General features: G+C 36.0%; 1 protein-coding gene across 1 annotated transcript in view; it reads left to right on the top strand.

Moving 5' to 3' along the window:
• The window catches only part of DOCK2 (dedicator of cytokinesis 2), a 314,912-nt gene that overhangs the window by 16,415 nt on the left and 276,810 nt on the right, over positions 1-21,687 (top strand). The window contains exons 4-14 of the mRNA XM_070934070.1: positions 1,084-1,139; positions 2,185-2,281; positions 3,992-4,140; positions 7,922-8,057; positions 9,602-9,756; positions 10,247-10,328; positions 12,305-12,440; positions 14,235-14,310; positions 14,861-14,934; positions 15,296-15,421; positions 16,622-16,746. Of these exons, the coding sequence (XP_070790171.1) occupies positions 1,084-1,139; positions 2,185-2,281; positions 3,992-4,140; positions 7,922-8,057; positions 9,602-9,756; positions 10,247-10,328; positions 12,305-12,440; positions 14,235-14,310; positions 14,861-14,934; positions 15,296-15,421; positions 16,622-16,746 (1,212 nt within the window). The remainder of the gene's footprint in view (positions 1-1,083; positions 1,140-2,184; positions 2,282-3,991; positions 4,141-7,921; positions 8,058-9,601; positions 9,757-10,246; positions 10,329-12,304; positions 12,441-14,234; positions 14,311-14,860; positions 14,935-15,295; positions 15,422-16,621; positions 16,747-21,687) is intronic.

The raw sequence follows: 21,687 nt of genomic DNA, 5'->3' as shown, positions 1-21,687 counted from the left end.
CTGTTATTACCATCATTGTTATTACTGAAATATTAGTGTTGCACCCCCTTTTGTACACAGGCAAATATTAAGGAGACAATTATTTACTGTATAGAAAAAAATTATATACTCTGTATTGTATATTTATATACTCTAAAACAAACCCCACTGATTTGATCCAATGTAGGCATGTACAGGATTACATGCGTAATCCATTCATACATCTTCATGCGTTTTGACTGGGCAATATTTAAATAAGCAATTTATTTATTTTACTTATTATCTTTAGCTTTCTTCCAGGGAGTTTACGTTTTTCAATATTAACAATATTTAATTCATTTTAATCAACATTAACATTAATTTAGGAACTCTTTATGCCTTTGCCCATCAAGATATTAAATCAGGATTTGAATGAAGTTCAGGTTTTAGGATTGACTCCTGATCACAAGAAATATATTGATTGGAAATATTATATGCTGTATCTAAATACATGGCTCTCAAACTCAAACATGGCTTTCATACATGGTTCTCAAATGACTAGGAAAGAATAAAGGAAGGCAAAGAACTTTACTTAAGCTAAATTACTCTGCATAACATCAACAATCTTTCTAAGATCAGTTTTGGATGTTAGATATCAAAGGCTGAAAAGAGTAGACTTGCTTCAGACCCAAGTCCATTTACATTATACTATAACAGGCTCTTTGACTTAGTAAAAGAGATTCATTATCTAATATTATTTACTATCATTGACAGACATACCTCTTGTTACATCCTTGATTTTTTCAAGAGGAAAAATTAAAGAATGCATTTTGGACTTTCAGCATGTATTGTTGAGGAAGGACTGCTATATCACTTGGCCAGGCATAATCAAAGATCAGTGGCATGGGCAGTGCTCAGTGGGTAGTGCTCTTTTGTAAACCTGGAAAAGTATGGAACATTATAATAATAATTTAATTCAATCTTGTAGTTCAATTACTAAAGTATCATAGCTTCACCAAAGTTGGCTTCTAAACGTCTACTTGCATAGCGTTGACTTTTCCACTGTTCAAGGAAGATATATTTTCGGAAATATAACAGCTGTGTTTTTCCCTTCAATTCCAACAGGGAATATTTCCAAAATCTTTTATCCACATCAAAGAAATTGCTGCTGAGAAGAAAAGGTATTATAGATAACATACATTTGCTAGATATCTTAACTTATTTTGGAAAAATAAGAACATGGTATATTAGAAGCACATCTCAAGAAGGAAGAACATATTGTAACCAAACTAAACCAAATGTCCCTTCTCGTTCCATTCTGGTTTAACTCAATTCAATATACAATTTGGGATCAGATCTCAACAATCATGAACAGTAATACTTTAGGGAATTTGATAAAAAGTAGTGACAAAGTTATATTTTCTTTTAAAGCTGCTTTAAAAGAAAGTATATGAATAGCAACAGCAATAGCTTTTAGACTTATATACCACTTCACAGTGCTTTACAGCCCTCTCTAAACTGTTTACAGAGTCAGCATGTTGCCCCCAACAATCTGGGTCTTCATTTTACTGACCTCGGAAAGATGGAAGGCTGAGTCAACCTTGAGCCAGTGAGAATCAAACTGCCAAACTGCAGGCAGCACATTTTTACCTAATGTGATGGCTTGGTTCATACAACTTGCTAAGATGTAAAGGGATTTGATTAGTATTGTCTTACCCAGTGTTGTTTTTAAACCATGTTTTATAGCTTAGCTTATTGTGTGAATGGTGCTTATGTTTGCAGAACATTAATTAGTAGACAGTCATTTGACCATGTTTGGCAGACATGGTCCATCCTGACTGTGTTTGGAAGTCCAAAAATCATGAGAAGGTATTTGAAAATCTTGTAGTTAGGAATAGCTAATCAGTAGTCCAGAATTACAATGCTTTCATTTAAGCAACACCTAACTCTTCAACATCTTTTCTGATTTCATTCTTTCATCTCCTTCTGTTACTTCTCAGCAGTAAATATTCATGAGATGTATGGAACATCTAGTATAGAATGAGGACCAGAGGAGCCTGTCTGAGAGTCAAATCAGAGTCTATCTCAAATATCTATCTGTGATATGTTTAGCTATGGACCCAGCATTCATAGCAGACAGTTCCATTTCTGGTTTTCCACTTGGGTTGCTAATCACATGTATAATGTTAAATTGTATTATAACACAGTATTTGTCCTTTGGCTCAGAAATGCAGAAAATGTAATACCTGCTGAGATTCCATTGGTACAAGAGGTTACCAGCACGTTATGGGAATGGGGTAACATTTGGAAACAATTGTATGTGGTGAGTTATTCTTCCATTCTTGCAGGGAAATTTTATGACTGCCCAGGAAGAAGCTTTAGTTGCATTAAGTGCCACGTCAGTAGACATAGTTATCCACCAAGGCAATGTATTTTGCATTTAATTTTATGAATATATAACTGCTCTGAAAGTGCTGGTAAAGAAGAAATCCCTTCATTGCAAGATTTAGCTTCAATTATTTAAGAGGCTGTTGTGTAATTCCACTTTTGAGCGTTATGTGATTTCAACCTTTGAATGATCTTTAATGCACCATGCACAAATGCACTGCTAGGAGAAAGTGAAAGCTCTGGGTGATTTAGCACCTATGGCTTTGCTTATGCAGAAAAACTGCTCTTATATTATTTCTAAACAGCTGACTGTCTTATTTTTTAATGCACTACATAACCTGTCCAATTTAAAGAAAATGAATTTTGTGCACCCCAAAGATCACACCAGTACAAAGTTTATTTTGGATAAAGGAAAGGCCATTTTAAAAAGGAAGAAAACTGCTAGTGTATTTGCTATGTTCAATATATGGATGAGAGCAATGAGAATAGGTCAGAGTAAACCACAGTTAAGCTGCAAAGCAAAAACACCACTAGAATATACCGTATTTTTAAGAGTATAAGACACACTCCCCCTCCCCCAAAAGAGGCTGAAAATTTGGATGCGTCTTATATTCCGAATGTAGCTTTTTCGAAGCTTTTTTTCAGCCCTAATGAGGCGCTAGCGAGTGAAGCAATCTTCCACGCTTTGCCTGTTTTTCTCCGACAATCAGCTGTGCCTTTGCTGCTCCCTCCGACAATCAGCTGTGCCTTAGAAACTGTTTTTTATCCCCAACCAGGGGATAAAAAGTGTGCATGCATGCACACGCTCAAAACCGGTGAACTAATGTGCTGAAGCTGACCAGACTAAGGACGCTAGCCAGATGAATTCCTGGTAGGCAGAATTTTTTTCCTATTTTCTTCCTCAAAAACTAAGGTGTGTCTTATACTCCAGTGTGTCTTATACTACAAAAAATACGATATCTTTTGAACTCATTCTGAAAGGGTCCGGAACATTTTGGCAATCCCTTCTGTTTCCTCAACACAAGTAACCAGATTGGTAATTGATTATACTTCAACAAAAGGTTCGAGAGGTAGTAGATTAATTTAAAAAGCCCGGGACTAGCTTTATAGTAGATCTCCAAGGAAGCAGAAGAGCCAGGTGGATCAGAAGGAATTATTGGAAACCTGTCACAGCTTAGAGCAGTTGCTTCATTTTTTCTGTAGTAGAGCTGGAGGCATGCAAACAATTTTTTTAATTAGGAAAAAAATGCCATTGCTGTGAAAGGAAGGATATTCTAAAATGCCTAGAGAGGTAGTTTCCTATGTCATGTTCAGAAAACAATAATCCTTCTGCTGGAGTGCTGAGTTTTGGTTTATGCCAGCTTTTTCTTTTGTGTGATCATGCTTGTGGTCTTACCTCTGTTTTGCATTGGTCCACGCTACCTTCAGTCACAATAAAGCACTAAGCACTTTCAACCTAAACTGAAGGTTGTGTTTTAAGTATCTATTATATTTTTGATCTCCAGGGTTTTTGTAGATAGGGGAAAATAGGATCACTTCCACTTAGAGAAAATATACTGATTCTGCTGTCATAGTGGGGTTGCTTAACCACAGTGACAAACAGCAATTGAAATCTTAAATAAGCTGAAATTGTTTTCTCTTTCAGGCAAACAAGAAAGAACACTTCCAGCAGGTAAAAAAGATGATGTGCGAGTTAATGGAGTGGAGATCACAGCTCCTCTCAGGGACATTGCCCAAAGATGAACTGAAAGAACTGAAACAAAAGGTCACTTCCAAAATTGATTATGGCAACAAGTAAGTTCTGATGTTGCAATCAATGTATTTTAGAAAGGGAATTGCCTTGGGCATATTGCAAGCTGAGATGCCTTAGTTTTGCTAACCCTAACCTTGCTTTTAAGGATGCTATAATAAAATACATTATATGCACAGGCTCAATAGTAGGACCTGTGAGAGGGAGTCCTAGTAGACAATCACTTAAATATGAGCCAGCAGTGTGCTGCAGCTGCCAAAAAAGCTAACACGGTTCTAGGCTGCATTAATAGAGGAATAGAATCAAGTTAACATGAATTGTTAATACCACTTTATAATGCCTTGGTAAGGCCACACTTGGAATACTGCATCCAGTTTTGGTTGCCATGATGTAAAAAAGCTGTTGAGACTCTAGAAAAAGTGCAGAGAAGAGCAACAAAGATGATTAGGGGACTTGATATAAAGAACGGTTGCTGGAATTGGGTAGGTCTAATTTAATGAAAAGAAGGACTGGGGTGACATGATAGTAGTGTTCTAATATCTCAGGGTTGCCATAGAAAGGAGGGAGTTGAGCTATTCTCCAAAGCCCAGGACAAGAAGCAATGGGTGGAAACCAGTGGTGAAATCTAAAATTTGTTACTACCGATTCTGTGGGGGTGGCTTGGTGGGAGGGGTAATGTGACTGGGTGGGCGTGGCCAATTTTTTTTTTTAACTTTTAAAACCATTTTTTCTACAACCTCTTCGGTGAAGAGATTGTAAAAAACTGCTTTCAAAAGGCTCTGACGATCCCAGCTGAGTTGCCTGATCGGCAAAGCCTCTGCCAATCAGGCAACTCAGCTAGGATCGTCAGAGGCATTTAAAAGAAAAAAAGGGTCTCCCTCAGGTAAAACTTAATTCCTGATGACCTTATTGACCCGTTTGTGTACTTTTCTTCACAAAGACACAAAAGTCATTTGTCATTGTCTTCTTCTAGAATTTTTTTTCCCAGTTTCCAATTCTGGTCTAATTTTTGGATTTTCTAGTATTCTACTAATCATATCAGACCACCCCAACGATGCCCTTGAAGTGATGTCCCAGTGCCTGGAGGCCGTGCAGGTCTGGATGGGGAGGAATAGGCTCTGACTCAACCCCTCCAAGACTGAGTGGCTGTGGTTGCCGGTGTCCCGATATAGTCAGCTGGTGCCATTGCTGACTATTGGGGGCGAGACATTGGCCCCCACGGAGAGGGCGCATAACTTGGGTGTCCTCCTGGATGCACGGCTGTCTTTAGAAGAGCATATGACGGCTGTGGCCAGGGGGGCTTTCTATCAGGTTCGCCTGATATGCCAGTTGCGCCCCTTTCTGGATTGGGACTCCTTATGCACGGTCACTCATGCCCTCGTTACTTCCCGCCTGGACTACTGCAATGCTCTCTACATGGGGCTCCCCTTGAGGAGCACTCAGAGGCTCCAACTGGTGCAGAATGCAGCCGCACGGGTACTTATGGGGGCGACATGACGCTCCCACGTGACACCTCTCCTGCGCGAGCTGCATTGGCTTCCAGTGGTCTTCCGGGTGCGCTTTAAGGTATTGGTCCTCATCTTCAAAGCACTCCATGGCTTAGGGCCCGGTTATTTACGAGACCACCTTCTGCCACTGATAACCTCCCACCGGCCAATATGCTCCCACAGAGAGGGCCTCCTCAGGGTGCCGTCGGTCAGGCAATGTCGGCTGGTGACCCCCCTGGGAAGAGCCTTCTCTGTGGGGGCACCCACCCTCTGGAATGAGCTACCCCCAGGGATATGACTGATCCCAGACCTCCGTACCTTCCACCGGGCTCTGAAGACTTTTTTATTTCAGCAAGCCAGGCTGGGTTAAAAATCTTCTAATTGTTGAATTTTATGGGTAAGGGGTTTTTAATTTTGTTTTTATAGTATTTTAATGTTTATATTGTATGTTTTTTAATTTTGGCTGTTCACCGCCCCGAGTCCTTTGGGAGAGGGGGCGGTATAAAAATTAAATAAATAAATAAATAAATAAATAAATAAATAAATAAATAAATAAATAAATAAATAAATATACTAAGCAACTCTACTTAGTTTGTCTAAGATGAGATATTTGCTGCTGTCTGCTCTATATTGCACACCATTATTTTCTTCTAAGACAAGTTGCTTAAAAAGAGTTATCAAAGTGCTTAGCAGAAAAACTGATTTCATGATTTTATGGTGCTTATACGTTACAACGTCCCCTTCTCCTTACCGTTTTGGCTTTTTTGGATCTTGATTTTCTTTTACTTCTTTGTTATTTCTTTACCACCCAAAGTCACAAATTGCGTGTGGGGTGTAATATGCATTCTGTTAGACTGCATTCCTAAACAACCATGGAGAAAAAGACAATACGGCTGATAAATATTTCATATACAAAGCTTATCAAGATGAGCAGCAAAAGGAAGTCCTTGGGTTTGGATGTTTCTAAAAGGGATCTTAGATTTTTAATTTGCATTTCCTCTAAACAAACAAACAAACAAAATAATCAGAAAACACACAAATATTCTTCATTTATTAGGCAAACGTGGAATGAATTTTCAAAAAAATATTTTAGGGCATTTTTTTAAAGTGGCTTTTGCAAAATGCAGGGTTTTTTTTACATCTACTATTTCAGATTTCCGTATATCAGAAATTGTTTAAGCGTTGTTTAGGGTTTAACAGATGAAAAATGTTTGAAGCAGTATAAGTCATATGAAAAGTAGGAAGATACACAAAGTACCAGCAGATTTTTAAAGGATTCCAGAGAATGAAAGTATGATTCTACTTCACCAAATGGAAACAGTTAATGCAATATAGAAAAGAAAAGAAAAAACCTTGATCAAAAAGAACAAGCTCACAACTCCATCAGCTGCTAGGAACTCCCGGCAAGACTTCAATGGCTCAGCAGCAAGGAGAACTCATGCAGTCACACATAGTATCCTTCTAGCCTAGGTCTTTGCAGCAGTTCTTCTTATACCTTGTCCCTTACAGAGCATCTATCATGTCCACATTCCACATGTTCAGGTGCAAAGGGAAGAGTATAAACAAAGCTAAGGTAAAGGCAAAGAAATATCATCTGGACTCTCAACATGCTGTCCCTTAATCATGTCAGAGTGATGCCAGTCAAAAATTAATATCTTAATAAAAATAGTTGTTTGGAGATAGAGGAGAATTTGAAGGAAAACAGGCTAGATTATTGACTGTTTTGTCTTGTTTTGTCTTAATTTCAAGGGAAACACCTATAGGCACAAGGTGTAGCTTCTCTTCAGATGCAAATAGTAACTCCACAGAAGTAGGAAGAGAAAGATTTATCCATCTAGTTTTGGAGTTTCCATGACACATTGCATCATAAGTAAAAACGTTGGTTGGATTCACCCAAACAAAATGGGATTGGCTAATTTGTGACTCAGCATAAAGGATTGAAAGTTCTGCATTTCATCTTTGCAAGCTACAATTACTTAGACTTCTCAAAAATTGTTTCTTTCATTGCAAAATCATGGGTGGATCATGGATGTTAATTATATTCATGGTTCATTCAGGGTGCCATCCACCGTTATGCAGATTGTGTTTTCAAAGGAGACTGTATCCTCATGAGTATTATATGATCTGTTAACCCGAACTTTTTGCTATGCCTCAGACATGGTGTTTGGTTTTGTGTGAATGTCTTAATTTTTAAATCACACCTCAAAGATAAACAAACAACGAGATTTCAAACAACTTGAAATGAAACGTTAAACTATTTGTATATGTATTTGATGTCCATTTGAAACTGAAGGAGGGCCTTTAATGTTGCAGATGAACTTTCCACTTATATCTACAGGATTCTAGAGCTGGACCTGATTGTTAGAGATGAAGATGGCAATATTTTGGATCCTGACAAAACCAGTGTTATCAGTCTCTTCCACGCACATACAGAAGCTACAAAAAAAGTCACAGAAAGAATTAAAGAAGAAACGGTACAGGGTTTGCATTCCATCTTTCTACTTTCAAATAGAGCTTTGCTTGTTTGTTCCCATGAAGAATTAATCTGTAAAAGCATCAGGAGCAGCTTAGCAATCACTTCTCCTGCCTGATTTAGTATGCATATTAAAAATATCTCCTTACACCAAGTATTTATTCTGAATTCCCACCTTTTTAAAATGCTGATTTCAATCCATGAATAAATCAATAACATAATTTACACTTCCAATTGACACACATATTGTTGCAAACCAAAAGGCCTGTAGCAAGCTGTTTAAAAACATTAGATATACCTTACCTGGCCTTTTAAAATAATGTGCATTGGTGAATCTTTGTAAAAAAATGGGGAAGGGAGATTAAATTTAGAAGGGAGGACAAGACCTTCCTTATTATCCATGTCTATAAGCTTTAAATCAAACAATGTTTGTATGAGGAAAGTGAGCAGCGCACCAATTCAGATTTTCTAAAAGCTACTAATTTATACTACATCCTATGCTAGCAAAGTAGTTTTTCTTGATGTTTGTAGATACAACTCCGTTATTCTGTGTTCCTATTGAAGCACCAGGTTCCTAAGGTTATCATGATGGATTTAATAGTTGTGCATAGTGAGCAATGCCAGACTGTCTTCAGGTAACCTGGTCTTCCGGGGCATATGTTTAAGCGCACTATTTCTTGAACAGACCTTTTTTTTGCGGGGAGGGGGGTGAGATCTCCTTGATCTAATTTCTGGCTGAGTGGAAAAAAGTATCTGTCCTTTGTGAAGTGTCCGATTTCCCTGAAAATTAATGCTGAATTTGCTTATAACCAGCAAATAATGTTACATATCATTTAAAAATCAGTAGCACATAAAAAGTTATAATGGCAGCATGTCATAACTATTGCATGACCAAGATCTACACTACAAAGTAGGGATGGAGAAGAAGAGTTTATACCAGAGTTTCCTTTTTTGCTATCACAACTTTTATGTACATGGCTCCACTATTTTTTAAAAAACAAAACAAAATGAACATAAATGAACAATGAAAACAATACAATGAAATATATATATATATTTGATAAATTTATAAAAAATAAAAAGCATCACCACTAGGTTATTCAGGTGAACGTAATATTTTGGGAAATGTGAATTTATTGTAATAATTTGATAATGGTAAAGTCTTTCACAGTTCCCCTGGACTCTGTACCTCCCCAAAGAGAGATATACATCATAGTTTGGGAAAGCCTGCCTTTTACATATACAAAGATGTTTAATTTCAAAAGTAGAGAGGACTTTGTAGATATTTACAGCAGGTTACTTAATATTGCATCTCAGGTATTTTAAATGACCAAACATTATGGGAATTATATTTCAGCACAACTGGACAGGAAAAGTTGGGAAAAGTGTGATAAATGTTGTGGCTTAAATGTTCCTGATCACAAAGATGTGATGTAGCATTAACATACATAACATTTTTTTAAAAAAAAATGCAAATCTGTTTATCAAGTTCTTTTGCTGTTTTTCTAATAACATCTCTTTCTCTTATTTGTTGTTGGTTCTCAGTCAAAAGATGAGCCTATATACGGAACTTTCTGTCGAAATACTTCATCCCCCACTCACAGCCTTTATGTCTTTGTAAGAAATTTTGTCTGCAAAATAGGAGAAGATGCTGAACTTTTCATGTCCCTCTATGATCCCCATAAGCATACAGTGATAAGGTATGCCAGTTTTTTTCACTGATGCACAGTATTCATTTTCCTAAGAAACTTAAATGTGTGTGTGAGATTATAAATGTATGGATTATGACAATCTCTTGTGGTTTGGATGAATTTAGGATGTGTTGAAATTAAACATACATATTTAATACATGTCTGTTATGAACAGACATATTTATATTAATGAATCATTTGGTAAGACATCAGAATGATTTATAGGTAGCCCAGGTTTGCATCAAAGCCTGAACTATTTTAATAGATTAATGGAGCTGCTTGTACCTTTACATAATTATTAACTATTGTCTCAGGCTTTCCCCATTGCTCTAGGTTTAGCCAAGCATAATGACTGAAGTTGCAGGAATTGAAGTTTGAAACTTAGTTGGCAGAATTTTCAATGATGCACTTAATATAATTTAAAATTGCTTCTCAATATCTTATACAGTGCTATTTCATTGTGATAATCTGAGTTTATATAATGTTTATTTTTCCACAGTGAAAATTATTTGGTGAGATGGGGGAGCAAAGGTTTTGTCAAAGAAGTTGACAATTTCAACAATCTGAAAGTGGTTTTCACTGTGAGTAGTTTGTTTTTTTTTTTAAAAAAAAACCATAATTCTTTCACTCCAACCACCCATACTACCTGTACATTTTCTGGAAAACTTGCAGAATCAAGTATTTCTCATCTGTACATAGGAAACAGAATTAGCAGAATTCTGCTAAGTGACTTCACTTTGTTCATTCTCTTTCTATGGCTAACTTTGCATATAATAGAAAGGCATTATGTGTTTTTGACTTGTACAAACTCAGCTATTGTATCTGATGTAACTAACCATGGTTAAAAAAGCAATAGGATTGTATGATAGATAAAAAAAAATAACTTATTTTTACAAAGGATTTTGTTTTCAGTTTTTTGAATAGAAACTAACTTTTTCAAATAAATTATATCGGGGACAAACATTTCCATGCAACTGAGGCCTTGGCCATAAGGTTAAATCTAGCGTTTGGCTAGACTGACATAATCCTGAAACACTGAGGATAGATGGTAGTTGTCATCTTGAAATAACTGATCCATATGGTTATGGCTTTTATCTAGCTATATTTGAGAAACATTAATATTGTGGTACAAGAAAAATTATCATATTGTACACAGATGTTATGCTAAGTACAACAGATGACTAAGTCAGTAAGTCAGTGAAACATATAAATTATATTCTAATTACCTGAGAACTTCTGGGGAAGAAATGCCAAACTGAAGACAACTCCACTAAAAGCAGAACTGAGTACATCAGGAATTTGCTGATTGACTACACTAAAAGAAGAGCTACTGATGGATCAGCAATTTGCAGTTCCCCAGAAAAAGGAAGAGAACCAGAGATGGTCCACAAGTGCTCCAGATAGTTGTTTCTAGCATGGAGGGGGAAAAAATTAAGTGCAAGTTTAAAAACTAAAAATATTATTTCTTTGGAATAAACAGCAAAAGAGAGATTAGAACTTTGGCTTGGGAAAGTTAAAAAAATGAATTAAAAGTTCAGATGGATTGGAAATAAGATTTTCAAACTAATTGTAAGGGTAAAATAATTTTGTTTTGAATTTTTTTAACAACACATGATAGAATAATATTTTGAAGGTTGGACACTACAAAGAACCAGAAAGAACTAAAGATAACAAGTAAAAGAGAAGAGCATTTAAATTTGACTTATTAATATAGAACCAAGTAAAATATTTTTGAACCCAGAAGTTAATTTTAAGAATGTCTACTGTATCTCTATTCTTCCATAAAGAAGTTATGGAAGAGCAACAAATTTTATTGGGACAAGACTGAGACTGTGTGGATTTAAAAATGATAGGCTACAAGAATAATATAGAAAAAGATGCTCCACTGGACAAACAAACAAAACTGGATGATGTCTTAATAATAAAAATAGATACACAAATAATGTAAAAGAGTTACCTGAATAATTTTCCTATATATTCCTAAAAAGTCTTGTTAAAGCTTTGAAGAATTTTGTGAGAAGGGACAAAAAAAAATTAAAAGAAATCAAGTTCAAGGACGTTATTTGAAAAAAAAAATAAAGTTCAAGATTCTTAAAAGGAGGGAATATAAAGCTGGTTTGTTTGATCAAAGTTAAAATAGATACATTATTATCTGTGGTAACCCTTAATCAATTTTTTTCCTCATCAGAATAGAAAAATGAGTCTTTAAGGATTTGTTTATAAATAAGAGATGGGATATGAAAAGAAGAGATCATTTGTTATATGTTAAGTGAAAGTAATAAACTTGTCCATTCTGTTCTGAAGGAGGAAATCTTTTCTTTATTTTTTATTTTCTTTACTATATTCTTATTTTTTATTTCTTTTCTATTTCTATTTTTCATTTCCTGCAGTTTCTATTTCATTCATGTTGTTTAAATCAGGTGGTGCTGAAACAATATTTTTCTATTGTTGTTGTTATATTATTACACCAGTTTTAGCCCAGAAAATGTTGATGTTTAGATGTCATACTTTTTTTAACTGTCAGTCTTCAACTGAATTTTGCTGTTATTTATATCAGGATCTTGGAAACAAAGATCTTGGAAGAGACCGAATTTATTTGATCTGTCAAATTGTACGGTTTGGAAAAATGGATCTCAAAGATACTAACACCAAAAAATATACTCAAGGCATAAGAAGGCCTTTTGGAGTGGCAGGTAAGGCAAAGAATGAACAGGATCCAAATGTCAGGGTTCCAAGTAATACATCCCATTCAAAAACAACTCTGCGAGAGATAAATTCCTCAAAGAACATTTTATTGGGACATACCAATTTGGCAACATTCCTGGTGGAAAACTGGCTCTAAGTCCCCACTGGATTTTCACCTAATTAAAAGTAAAACTTTGTCACTTCCCCCCTCCCAGAGTATCACATGGTCCAATCAGCATGTAGCCCAATTGCTAGATGACCTCAGTCTCCATCTTTCGAACACCAACATCCTTGATTCCCAGGCTACAATACCCCAGCTATCATCTACAACCCCCCCCCCCCCCCCCCGTCCTCTTCGCTCCAGGCTGTGTCAGCCCTGCAGCTGTGAGAAGAGAAACCTCCCTAGAGAAGACTATCAAAAGAAAATGGTCACAGTTTGCCCAACTTCAGGGTTGACACCAAAAAGCTTTCACAGTCTTTAATACAATTCCACCTGTGCCTAAGTATGTTTAGCTACTCCTTGCTTATTAAAGCCCCATCACCTCCCACAGTACCATTGTCCTTGTATATTGAGATCCCAGTCAATGTGAGCTGATGGTACCTGATATACAGATTTACTAAGATCATGGCATTTATAACATTTTCACTGCCAACAAGCATATAAGTATAAGCTTTGGCACTGGATACATAGGATTCTGGTTGTGTAATTGAACCTGGCCTTCTGTTCTCTAACCCTTAGCACTGACATCTTTTGTATATTGATACATCCATTGAGATTTACAAAGCTATATTGGTATTTCAACCTTGTAATAATATCAGTTAGACATTACTGAAACAATTCTGCAGAAAATGTTGAACATGTAGCTTAGAAGTGTTCTTTTTATTGTGTGATCACAAGAGAAGTCAAGACATGAAAGTGACTGTCAAAATAAAGATCCCTTCTTAAATTTGCTCCAAGTGACATTACCAAGTGAGATGTTCTTTAAGATGTCCTCGAAAAAAAAAACAACAATGAAAAAGGTGGTTGATCAAAGAATTTTATTTGTACGTTAGCAGCATGAGAGAACAAGACACAGCATTTCGGGTGATGTAGAAGTTATACAATAATATTTTCTTTCCCAGTGAATTCCAGATATGCTGAGTTTAAAATTTCAGTCATCCTAACCAGCAAGTTCTAATGATCATTCTGGTTGAGAGAGTTGAAGAAATTTGTAATCCAGCTCATCTGGAAAACAGCAGGTTAAGGAAGAATGGTAGGACAAGATAAGAACTCCAAAGAATCTGCTCACCTTATATTTCATTAATATTTTATATGGGGAATAAAAAATAATAATATCAGAGCGCAGGCAAGTAAAATTTGAATGCTAATGCATTATTTAGCAAGCATATCAAATCAGCTGTGTCAGCTCTAGCTCTAAATTAATTGCTATTTACTTAGGGCTTTTATAGTTATCGGCAGTTTTTCACTGATGTGTAAATAAGTAATGGATGATGCCGGAAGTGGAGAGCAAATCATTGAGTTTTTCCATATACTATTTTCTCAGGCAGAACTAGTTTTCTAAGAGGAGCAATGTTTCCTCATATACATGCTATCCACACAGTAAAGTTCGTTGTGGCATATTTGTGTGCCTTTATTTTATTTTACCAGATTTAAAAGTTGCTTAGGAGAAAAGCAAAAAAAAAAAAAGTTTTATTCTAATGCATTTATATATAGTTTATGAGGTATATGATTCTAACTGGCAGAAAAGTTATACCTGTTGCCTTTTTTCAAGCCTTGATAGCGTTCTGTTTTCTTCCTTTAGTAATGGACATCTCAGATATTATAAAAGGAAAAGCAGAAAGTGATGAAGAGAAACAATATTTCATTCCCTTTCATCCGTAAGACAATTTTGCTGTTTAATACTTTTAATGTGTTAAAAAAGTTATTCTGGTTGGATGCAGTTTTTATGAAAAAATATTGTAAAAATATTTTTACAAGTCATTATAAACATAAATCAGAATGGACTGTATCTAAAGGTACTTTTCATATATAGGATCTTCTGCTTACTGAAAGCACATGTAGAGATAATCTAAATCCAAATATGTTCTTACTGTTGCATCCTTTTCACAGTGTAGACTAATTATTGTGCAGGTATCTGTGAATAAGCTCTAGAAGGTTTTGTCCTGAATCTCAATGTTGAAGCAACAATGTGTTGTTTCCCTTTGCCATTGGTGAATTGCTGGATTGGCAATTGTCTTCTTTTCATTAAACTTAGAAGCATTTGTTGTTTTACATTTAAGAATTCTTTCCTTATCACATATTCAATAACTGTGCTTGATACTGTGAACGTACTGCTGCACATTCAAGTACTGATGAAAAAATTGTCTCAACTGACTTTGATTCATTATATGCCTTTGGTTTTCAGTAATATTTTTCTTTTTCTTTCAGAGTGCCAGAGAATGAGTTTTTGCACAACCTCTTAAACAAGGTTACCACATTCAAAAGTGACAGTGGCGGGCAAGGTGAAGTACATGCCTGTTCTTACTCCCCCCCCTCCCATATCTATATCCTTAAAGTGATGGTATCATTGGAGGCGTTTAAGTCACATTGGAAAAAGTACTAGGGAATCAGCAATGTTATATAGGGATAGACACACGCTTTCTAATATGTTTAGTTATATGGGCTTTAAATGGAGCCCCTTGTTCATACAACGAAAACTTCAGTAGTGTGGAGTTTGAGCCTGCTGATGGTGCATGAGTTACTTGCTTATGTGAATGTGTTTTAGAATAGAACCTCTCAATTAGGCTTTCTTATCTATATATTTTTTTGAATCCTTAGTTCCCATTTCATGATAAGTCTTCTTTATCTTTGTACATCATACAGGATTATGGGTAACTATGAAAATGCTTGTTGGAGACATTACTCATATAAGAAAAGACTATCCGCACCTTGTCGACAGGACAACAGTTGTTGCTAGGAAGCTTGGCTTCCCTGAAATAATCATGCCAGGTACGGTACCGATCCTTTTTGTTTTTAATTGAAAGGCCTTCCTTCCTTCCTTCCTTCCTTCCTTCCTTCCTTCCTTCCTTCCTTCCTTCCTTCCTTCCTCCTTCCTCCCTCCTTCCCTGACATCAAGGGAAAATATAAAGGAAACATTACTTAGATTTATAATTTTCTTATAACTCTTCATTAAATCAAAATTAAATTGATACCAGCGTATCTACATCAATTACTGTAATAAGCAAATTTTATTTCCTAAGGTCCAGAACGGATCATGTTGAAACTAAATACGATAATATTATGCATAAAGTGACCAAACTGCAATATATTGTAACTTTTCTTTAAATACACTTAAATCCTGTACTTTAATCCCTCTAGCCGTTAACTATTATATTTTTATTTCTTCGTCATGCCAAGTGTTTATGTAAAAAGAATAGATTTATGAGTCATTACTCTTCAATTATTTTTTTCACCTTCAGTGGGAAATTAATGGCATCCAGATAATTTAATGGCACCCAGATAGCCTTCCTCCTGCTCCTCCTTCTCCCATTCTCACTCCATCTCTTCCTCCCTCTTCCTCTTCCTCCTCCCCTTCCCCTCCTCCCCCATTAGTATACAGGCATGTTTTACTTGTATATGTGTGTACTTTTAATCTATTTATGTTTTTATACTGTTATTTGACATATAATAGCTTAAAAAACAAAGAAGTTAACATTACTGACCATTCAAAATCTGGTGAAAAAGATGCATTTTCCATAGCTTTAAGACCAACCAAGCAAAATCCTCATCTTAAAAGAAGAGAGTAGAGTTTGTCTGCTTTTCATCTGCATGTGTTTTTAGGTGAAGATGAAAGATGCTTGTTTTCAAGTGAAATTTGCCCTTCCCGGTTTTTGTCTTCCCACCCTACCCTCTTTATTCACTGCATAGCCTCCATGGCACAATTCTTTGAATTCTGGGTTATCCTTGCCACTTTCTCAGCTAGCTGATTTGACCAAAGTTCACCAGAAGGTGTCACTGCAGAATGAGGATTATCCATTGATGATAGAGCTACAATCATCCTTTCCCTGAAGAGACAATGAAGTCAGCATTAAGATTAACTTCATTTTCCTCTTGAATGTTCTAGTATAAGCTAGGGAATGGAACAAATAGCTTTTAATGTGCCTTGTCACTAAAGCGGCTTACTTCTAACTTTTTGTGTTTCTTTCACAGGTGATGTAAGAAATGACATCTATATTACCTTGCTATGTGGAGATTTAGATAAATTTAATAAAACTACTCAGAGAAATGTAGAAGTCAACATGTGTGTCTGTGATGAAGATGGAAAAGTGATACCTGTAAGTGCTGCTCTGCTCTCAATGTATATTTTAAAAAACATGGTTAAAGGCTAGTGGCATTTTCCTCTTTAGAGTTTCTGAATCTGAAACTAGTTGCTTTGGTCCAGAAGTTCTGTTTGCGGAAATGTGTATTTCTAAGCTAATATTTGCAACTTCTCTTATCCAACTCATGAAACAAAGACTGGATTCACAGAATCTAATCATTGTGAGAAGTCATAGCATAGTAGATTTGTTTTTAGTATAACCCAGCATTATAATTCCTACAGCCTAATTTATGGTTTAGTGTGCTGTACGGCATATAAGAAATATGAGGTATATATCACCAAGGTATGCCAAGTGTGAACTGAGAAGAAAAAAAGAGGAATTTTTAAACTTGAGATGTTTGTTTGATAATGGAAGATAGTAATAGGACTTAGCAGTAGCACTTAGACTTATATACGACTTCATAGTTCTTTTACAGCCTCTCTAAGCAGTTTACAGAGGCAGCATATTGCCCCTAACAATCTGGGTCCTCATTTTACCCACCTTGGAAGGATGGAAGGCTGAGTCAACCTTGAGTCTGGTGAGATTTGAACTGCTGAACTACAGTTCAGGCAAGATCAAGGCAAAATGCTAGTTAGTCAGATTCAGCAAGCACTCCTTTAAAATGCTTAGTGTTTGTTTTTTGGTCCATTTCATAGCATTTGTTCCATGCTTCAACCTGGACATTTTTTTATGAGCGTGTGAGCTTATTCAATTTCCATATATAGCCACAGGTGCAAGAAATGGAAATCCAACCTGGCAATTAAAAAGTAGCAAAAATCAGATTTTTCTTTGTTAATAAAACACTTACCAAAAAGCTTGTTGGAATATTGGGAAATTAATTACAGGTAGTCCTCAGCTTATGACCACAATTGAGCCCAAACTTTCTGTTGTTAAATGACACATTTGTTAAGTGACTTTTGCCCCATTTTACAAACTCTCTTGCCAGAGTGAATCACTGCAGTTGATAAGTTAGTAACCTGGTTGTTAAGTGTCTGTAGCTTCTCCTTTGACTTTGTTTGTCAAAAGGTTGCAGAAGGTGACCACATGATGTTTGGACACAGCAATGGCCATAAGTATGAACCAGTTGCCAAGTCTGAATTTTGATCACATGATCATGGGGATGTTACAAAGGTTGAAACTGTGAAAAATGGTCAATTTTTTCAGTGCTATTGTAACTTTGAACGGTCACTAAATGAACTGTTGTAAGTCGAGGACTACCTGTTTTGTTTTATTTTGTTACTAAGGTAAGAGAAAGTATTAAAAATAAAATCTAAGAATGACAAGTCCAAATTATCTCCAAACTAACTGGGCCAATGAAAAAGTCTGCTTTGTTACTACGTATTAGTTTGCTTAACATGGGAATAATATGTTTTCTCTTGGGGGGGAGAGACCAATTAAAATGAGCCTGTAAAATGGTATCATTACCGCCAACTGAGGCAATTACTACTGAGCATCTGTGTCTAAATATAAAGCATTTGTAATATAGTTGTCAAGAAGGTCCCACAGATGTCTATGTCTACAAAGTGGAGGGAGGTAAATGTTAATAAAGAGAATATTAGCAGGACCTAAATTGGAGGAGACCATGCTGGCACATCGCTATAATAATCACATGACTATCGAATTTAAAGGGAACCTTTACAAAGCAGCTTTGAGAGGGTGTATTGTTGAAAACTTTGTCAAAGTGTAGTAACCCTAACCTTAATCCACCCTACACGTTAATGAAAGAAAGCTCATGCTTTTCTTTTTTTCACATTGGTGACATGCAGACTAAAGTGACTGTGTCAGACAACAGTTTCCATGAGAGGAAAAGTGATGGAAAATGTTGAAGAATATAGCTATACTGTATAATCTTTTGTCCTTTTACTTACTTTTTTGTGATGTCTGAAGATTGAAATGTATAAATACGTTGTAAAATTCTTGTTTTTGCTTAAGTAACACGTACTAAAGAGCATATTAAAAGTATTAAAGCATAGGCAACATTGTAATATGCCTACTTATTTATTTGTATGTTTATTGAAGAGATTTATATGGCTTTCTATCTACCGGAACAAACTCTGGGTAGTGAACAAGAATAAAAACACAATGGAATTATAAAATAAGGCATTAAAACATAAATGCCTAAAACATAAAAACGTTGAGGCCCACTTCGACAGATCAAACATACTATGTCAATGATGTACATTTATCTTGAATGATTCCTTCTGAAAATCAAAGAAGATTCATGACTGTATCTCATTTGTTTTATTTTTATTTTATTTAGTTTGTTAATCATGTACTAGATAACAGGTATAAGTATAAACATGGACATGAGCAAGGAATGAGTACAAATAAATGGGGACAGTAGGACAGGGACGGTAGGCACGCTGGTGCGCTTATGCACACCCTCTTAGGAATGGGGTGAGGTCCCCGGTAGACAGTTTAAGGTTGAAGCTATGGGGGTTAGAAGGTGTAACAACGGAGTCAGATAGAGCATTCCAGGCGATGACCACTCTGTTGTTGAAGTTGTATTTTCTGCAATCGAGTTTGGAGCGGTTTACTTTGAGTTTGTATCTATTGTTTGCCCGGGTATTGTTGAGGTAGAAACTGAAATAGTCATTGACAGGTAAGACGTTGTAGCAGACAATTTTGTGTACTATGCCTAGGTCAGACCATAGGAGGTGTAGTTCAAGGTTGTCTAACCCCAAAATTTCGAGCGTAAGGGATTCTATTGTGAGCAGAGGAGTGGAGTACTCTTCTCGTGAAATACCTCTGGACCCGCTCAGTTTTATTAATGTCCCATATACAGTGTGGATTCCAGGCAGATGAGCTGTATTCAAGAATTGGTCTGGCAAAAATCTCAACTCCAATATTTACTCTAAAATATGGTTGGCCAACTTTTGGCTTGCCTGAGTTGCATTGAGTGAGAAGGAATCTTCTTGGGGCAGATGCAAAATATATAATTCAGTTAATGTATATAAATAACAAACTAGGTGTCCAAGGCTGCATTTGGCCTGCATGTTGCCTGTTGATCACACCTAGTTTCAAGTATAATAAGACGACAAGGGTAATTTATTTATTAAATGCAATTTATTTCTTCCTTTGCTTTTCCTTCAAATTAATACAAACTTACGTCATGTATTTTTGATGTGCAGTGTTGGTTCAGTTACAGATGCTTCTGATGTGATAAAAAATTTAATTTAACAGAAAATTGTAAAGTGAGAAGAGGTGCAAAAATAACATACATAATCAGCCAACAATTCTTTTCACAGGAAAGTTTGAAAATAATTACCTTCTTGCATTGTTAAATTTCTAGGGAATTTCCTGTGGAATGAATAGAATTGATTGAAATGGGAAGGAAGAAATTAAGAGGGCATTTGAAGAAAAGAATAGCTACATAATGCAAAAATATAAAAGAAATACTACAGAGTTTTATTTATCCCAAAAGAAGATGAACCCGGGTTTAATTGATACCCCCACAAGTTATTAACATATATAAAAATCCTGCCCAATTGAAAGCAATTCTGGAGATTCCTCCCTCCCCAAATCCGTATGCATGTGTTTATTTATGTATTTAGAATGTTTATGTGCCCATCGTCAACAACAAGACACGAGAAAGGGATGTACATAAAAACTAAAATAATACAAACCCAAAACATTAAAAAAAATCATATCTAAAAATAATATGTTGGTGAAATTCTGTCTGTCTATCTGAATGTCCATCCAGACACATATACAAACATACATATGTACACACACACACACACACACACACACACAAACCCATTTTGAAGCACTGTTAAAAGAAGAGGAAGAAAGAATATGATGTTAATTCTGTAACTGCCAAGACCTTTACACATTAGGATGTCTAATTTTTCTTACCTCTTAATATCTTCCTCGTTTGCATGTCCATGAATGTTGATACCATTCTGGCCATTTCCATTACTATTGATTAAGTCTGGTAGCAGGTTTGAGAGAATTTTGGGAAAATATAGGTGTTTTTTTCCCCCTTCTCTTGCCAGGATAGGTTAGTTACTCTTCCAAGACAGAGAAGTAGGCCCACTTTACTATTTAGCAGGAATAGGAGAAATAGGTTCTTTGGCTTCTTTTTCTTCTATTTGTGAAATCCTCTACCTGCTCTAAATTGGACTCAAAAGGATTGACAACTTTTGTGAAAGGCTATTCATTCTTTGCTTTCCCTGGACATTTTTCTTCAACTTTGCATTTTATTTATTTATTTGCAGTGTTGGTGCTGAAACTGCCACTAGTTAAAATTTCCGAATAGTTGTGCGTGTCACATTAACTTTTCAGAATTCCTGAGCACAGAAAGAAATCAGAGAATCACAGAGTTTGGGAATATCATTTAGGCTAGTCTCCACCACCTGTTCCATATAAAAATTCAAACTGAAGTACCATAACAGACAACTGTCTAATCTTTGCTTAAATACATCATATGAAGGGGAACCCATATCTCTGACTAAATCCTTCCATTGTCGATTTAATACTTCCTTGTAACATTAAAGCACTATCTGCCTTCTTGTAACTTAAATCTATCATTCTGAGTCCTGTCCTCTGGCAAGAAAGTACAATTCCTGGCTCTTGTCCATGTATCATCCTTTCATGTATTCGAACAGTGCTATAATCTCCCTCCAGCACCTTTTGTTCTCCAAGCTAAACATTCCCAGGTGCTTCAATTTCTTTTCATAGGATTTAATTTCTAATGCCTAATCATCTTCATTGTCCTTCTTTGAACATGTTCCCACTGCTCTCCACCGTTCCTAAAATGTCACATCTAGATCAAGATCCAATATTCAAGGAGGTGAAGAGATCAGCAGGCGGATCAGAAGTGGGATTATTATTTTAGAAGCTGTACTCCTATTCACGCAGCCTAAAACTGCAGCTGTATTACGCTGCAGACTCATATTCATTTTAAACTCAAAA

This window comes from Pituophis catenifer, unplaced genomic scaffold (assembly GCF_029215685.1).
Source record: "Pituophis catenifer annectens isolate HBS135680 unplaced genomic scaffold, rPitCat1.0.hap2 SCAF_2, whole genome shotgun sequence".
NCBI classification, from domain to species: Eukaryota; Metazoa; Chordata; class Lepidosauria; order Squamata; family Colubridae; genus Pituophis; species Pituophis catenifer.
Note: the sequence above shows the minus strand (reverse complement) of the source record. Positions and strands in the feature narration are given on the sequence as shown.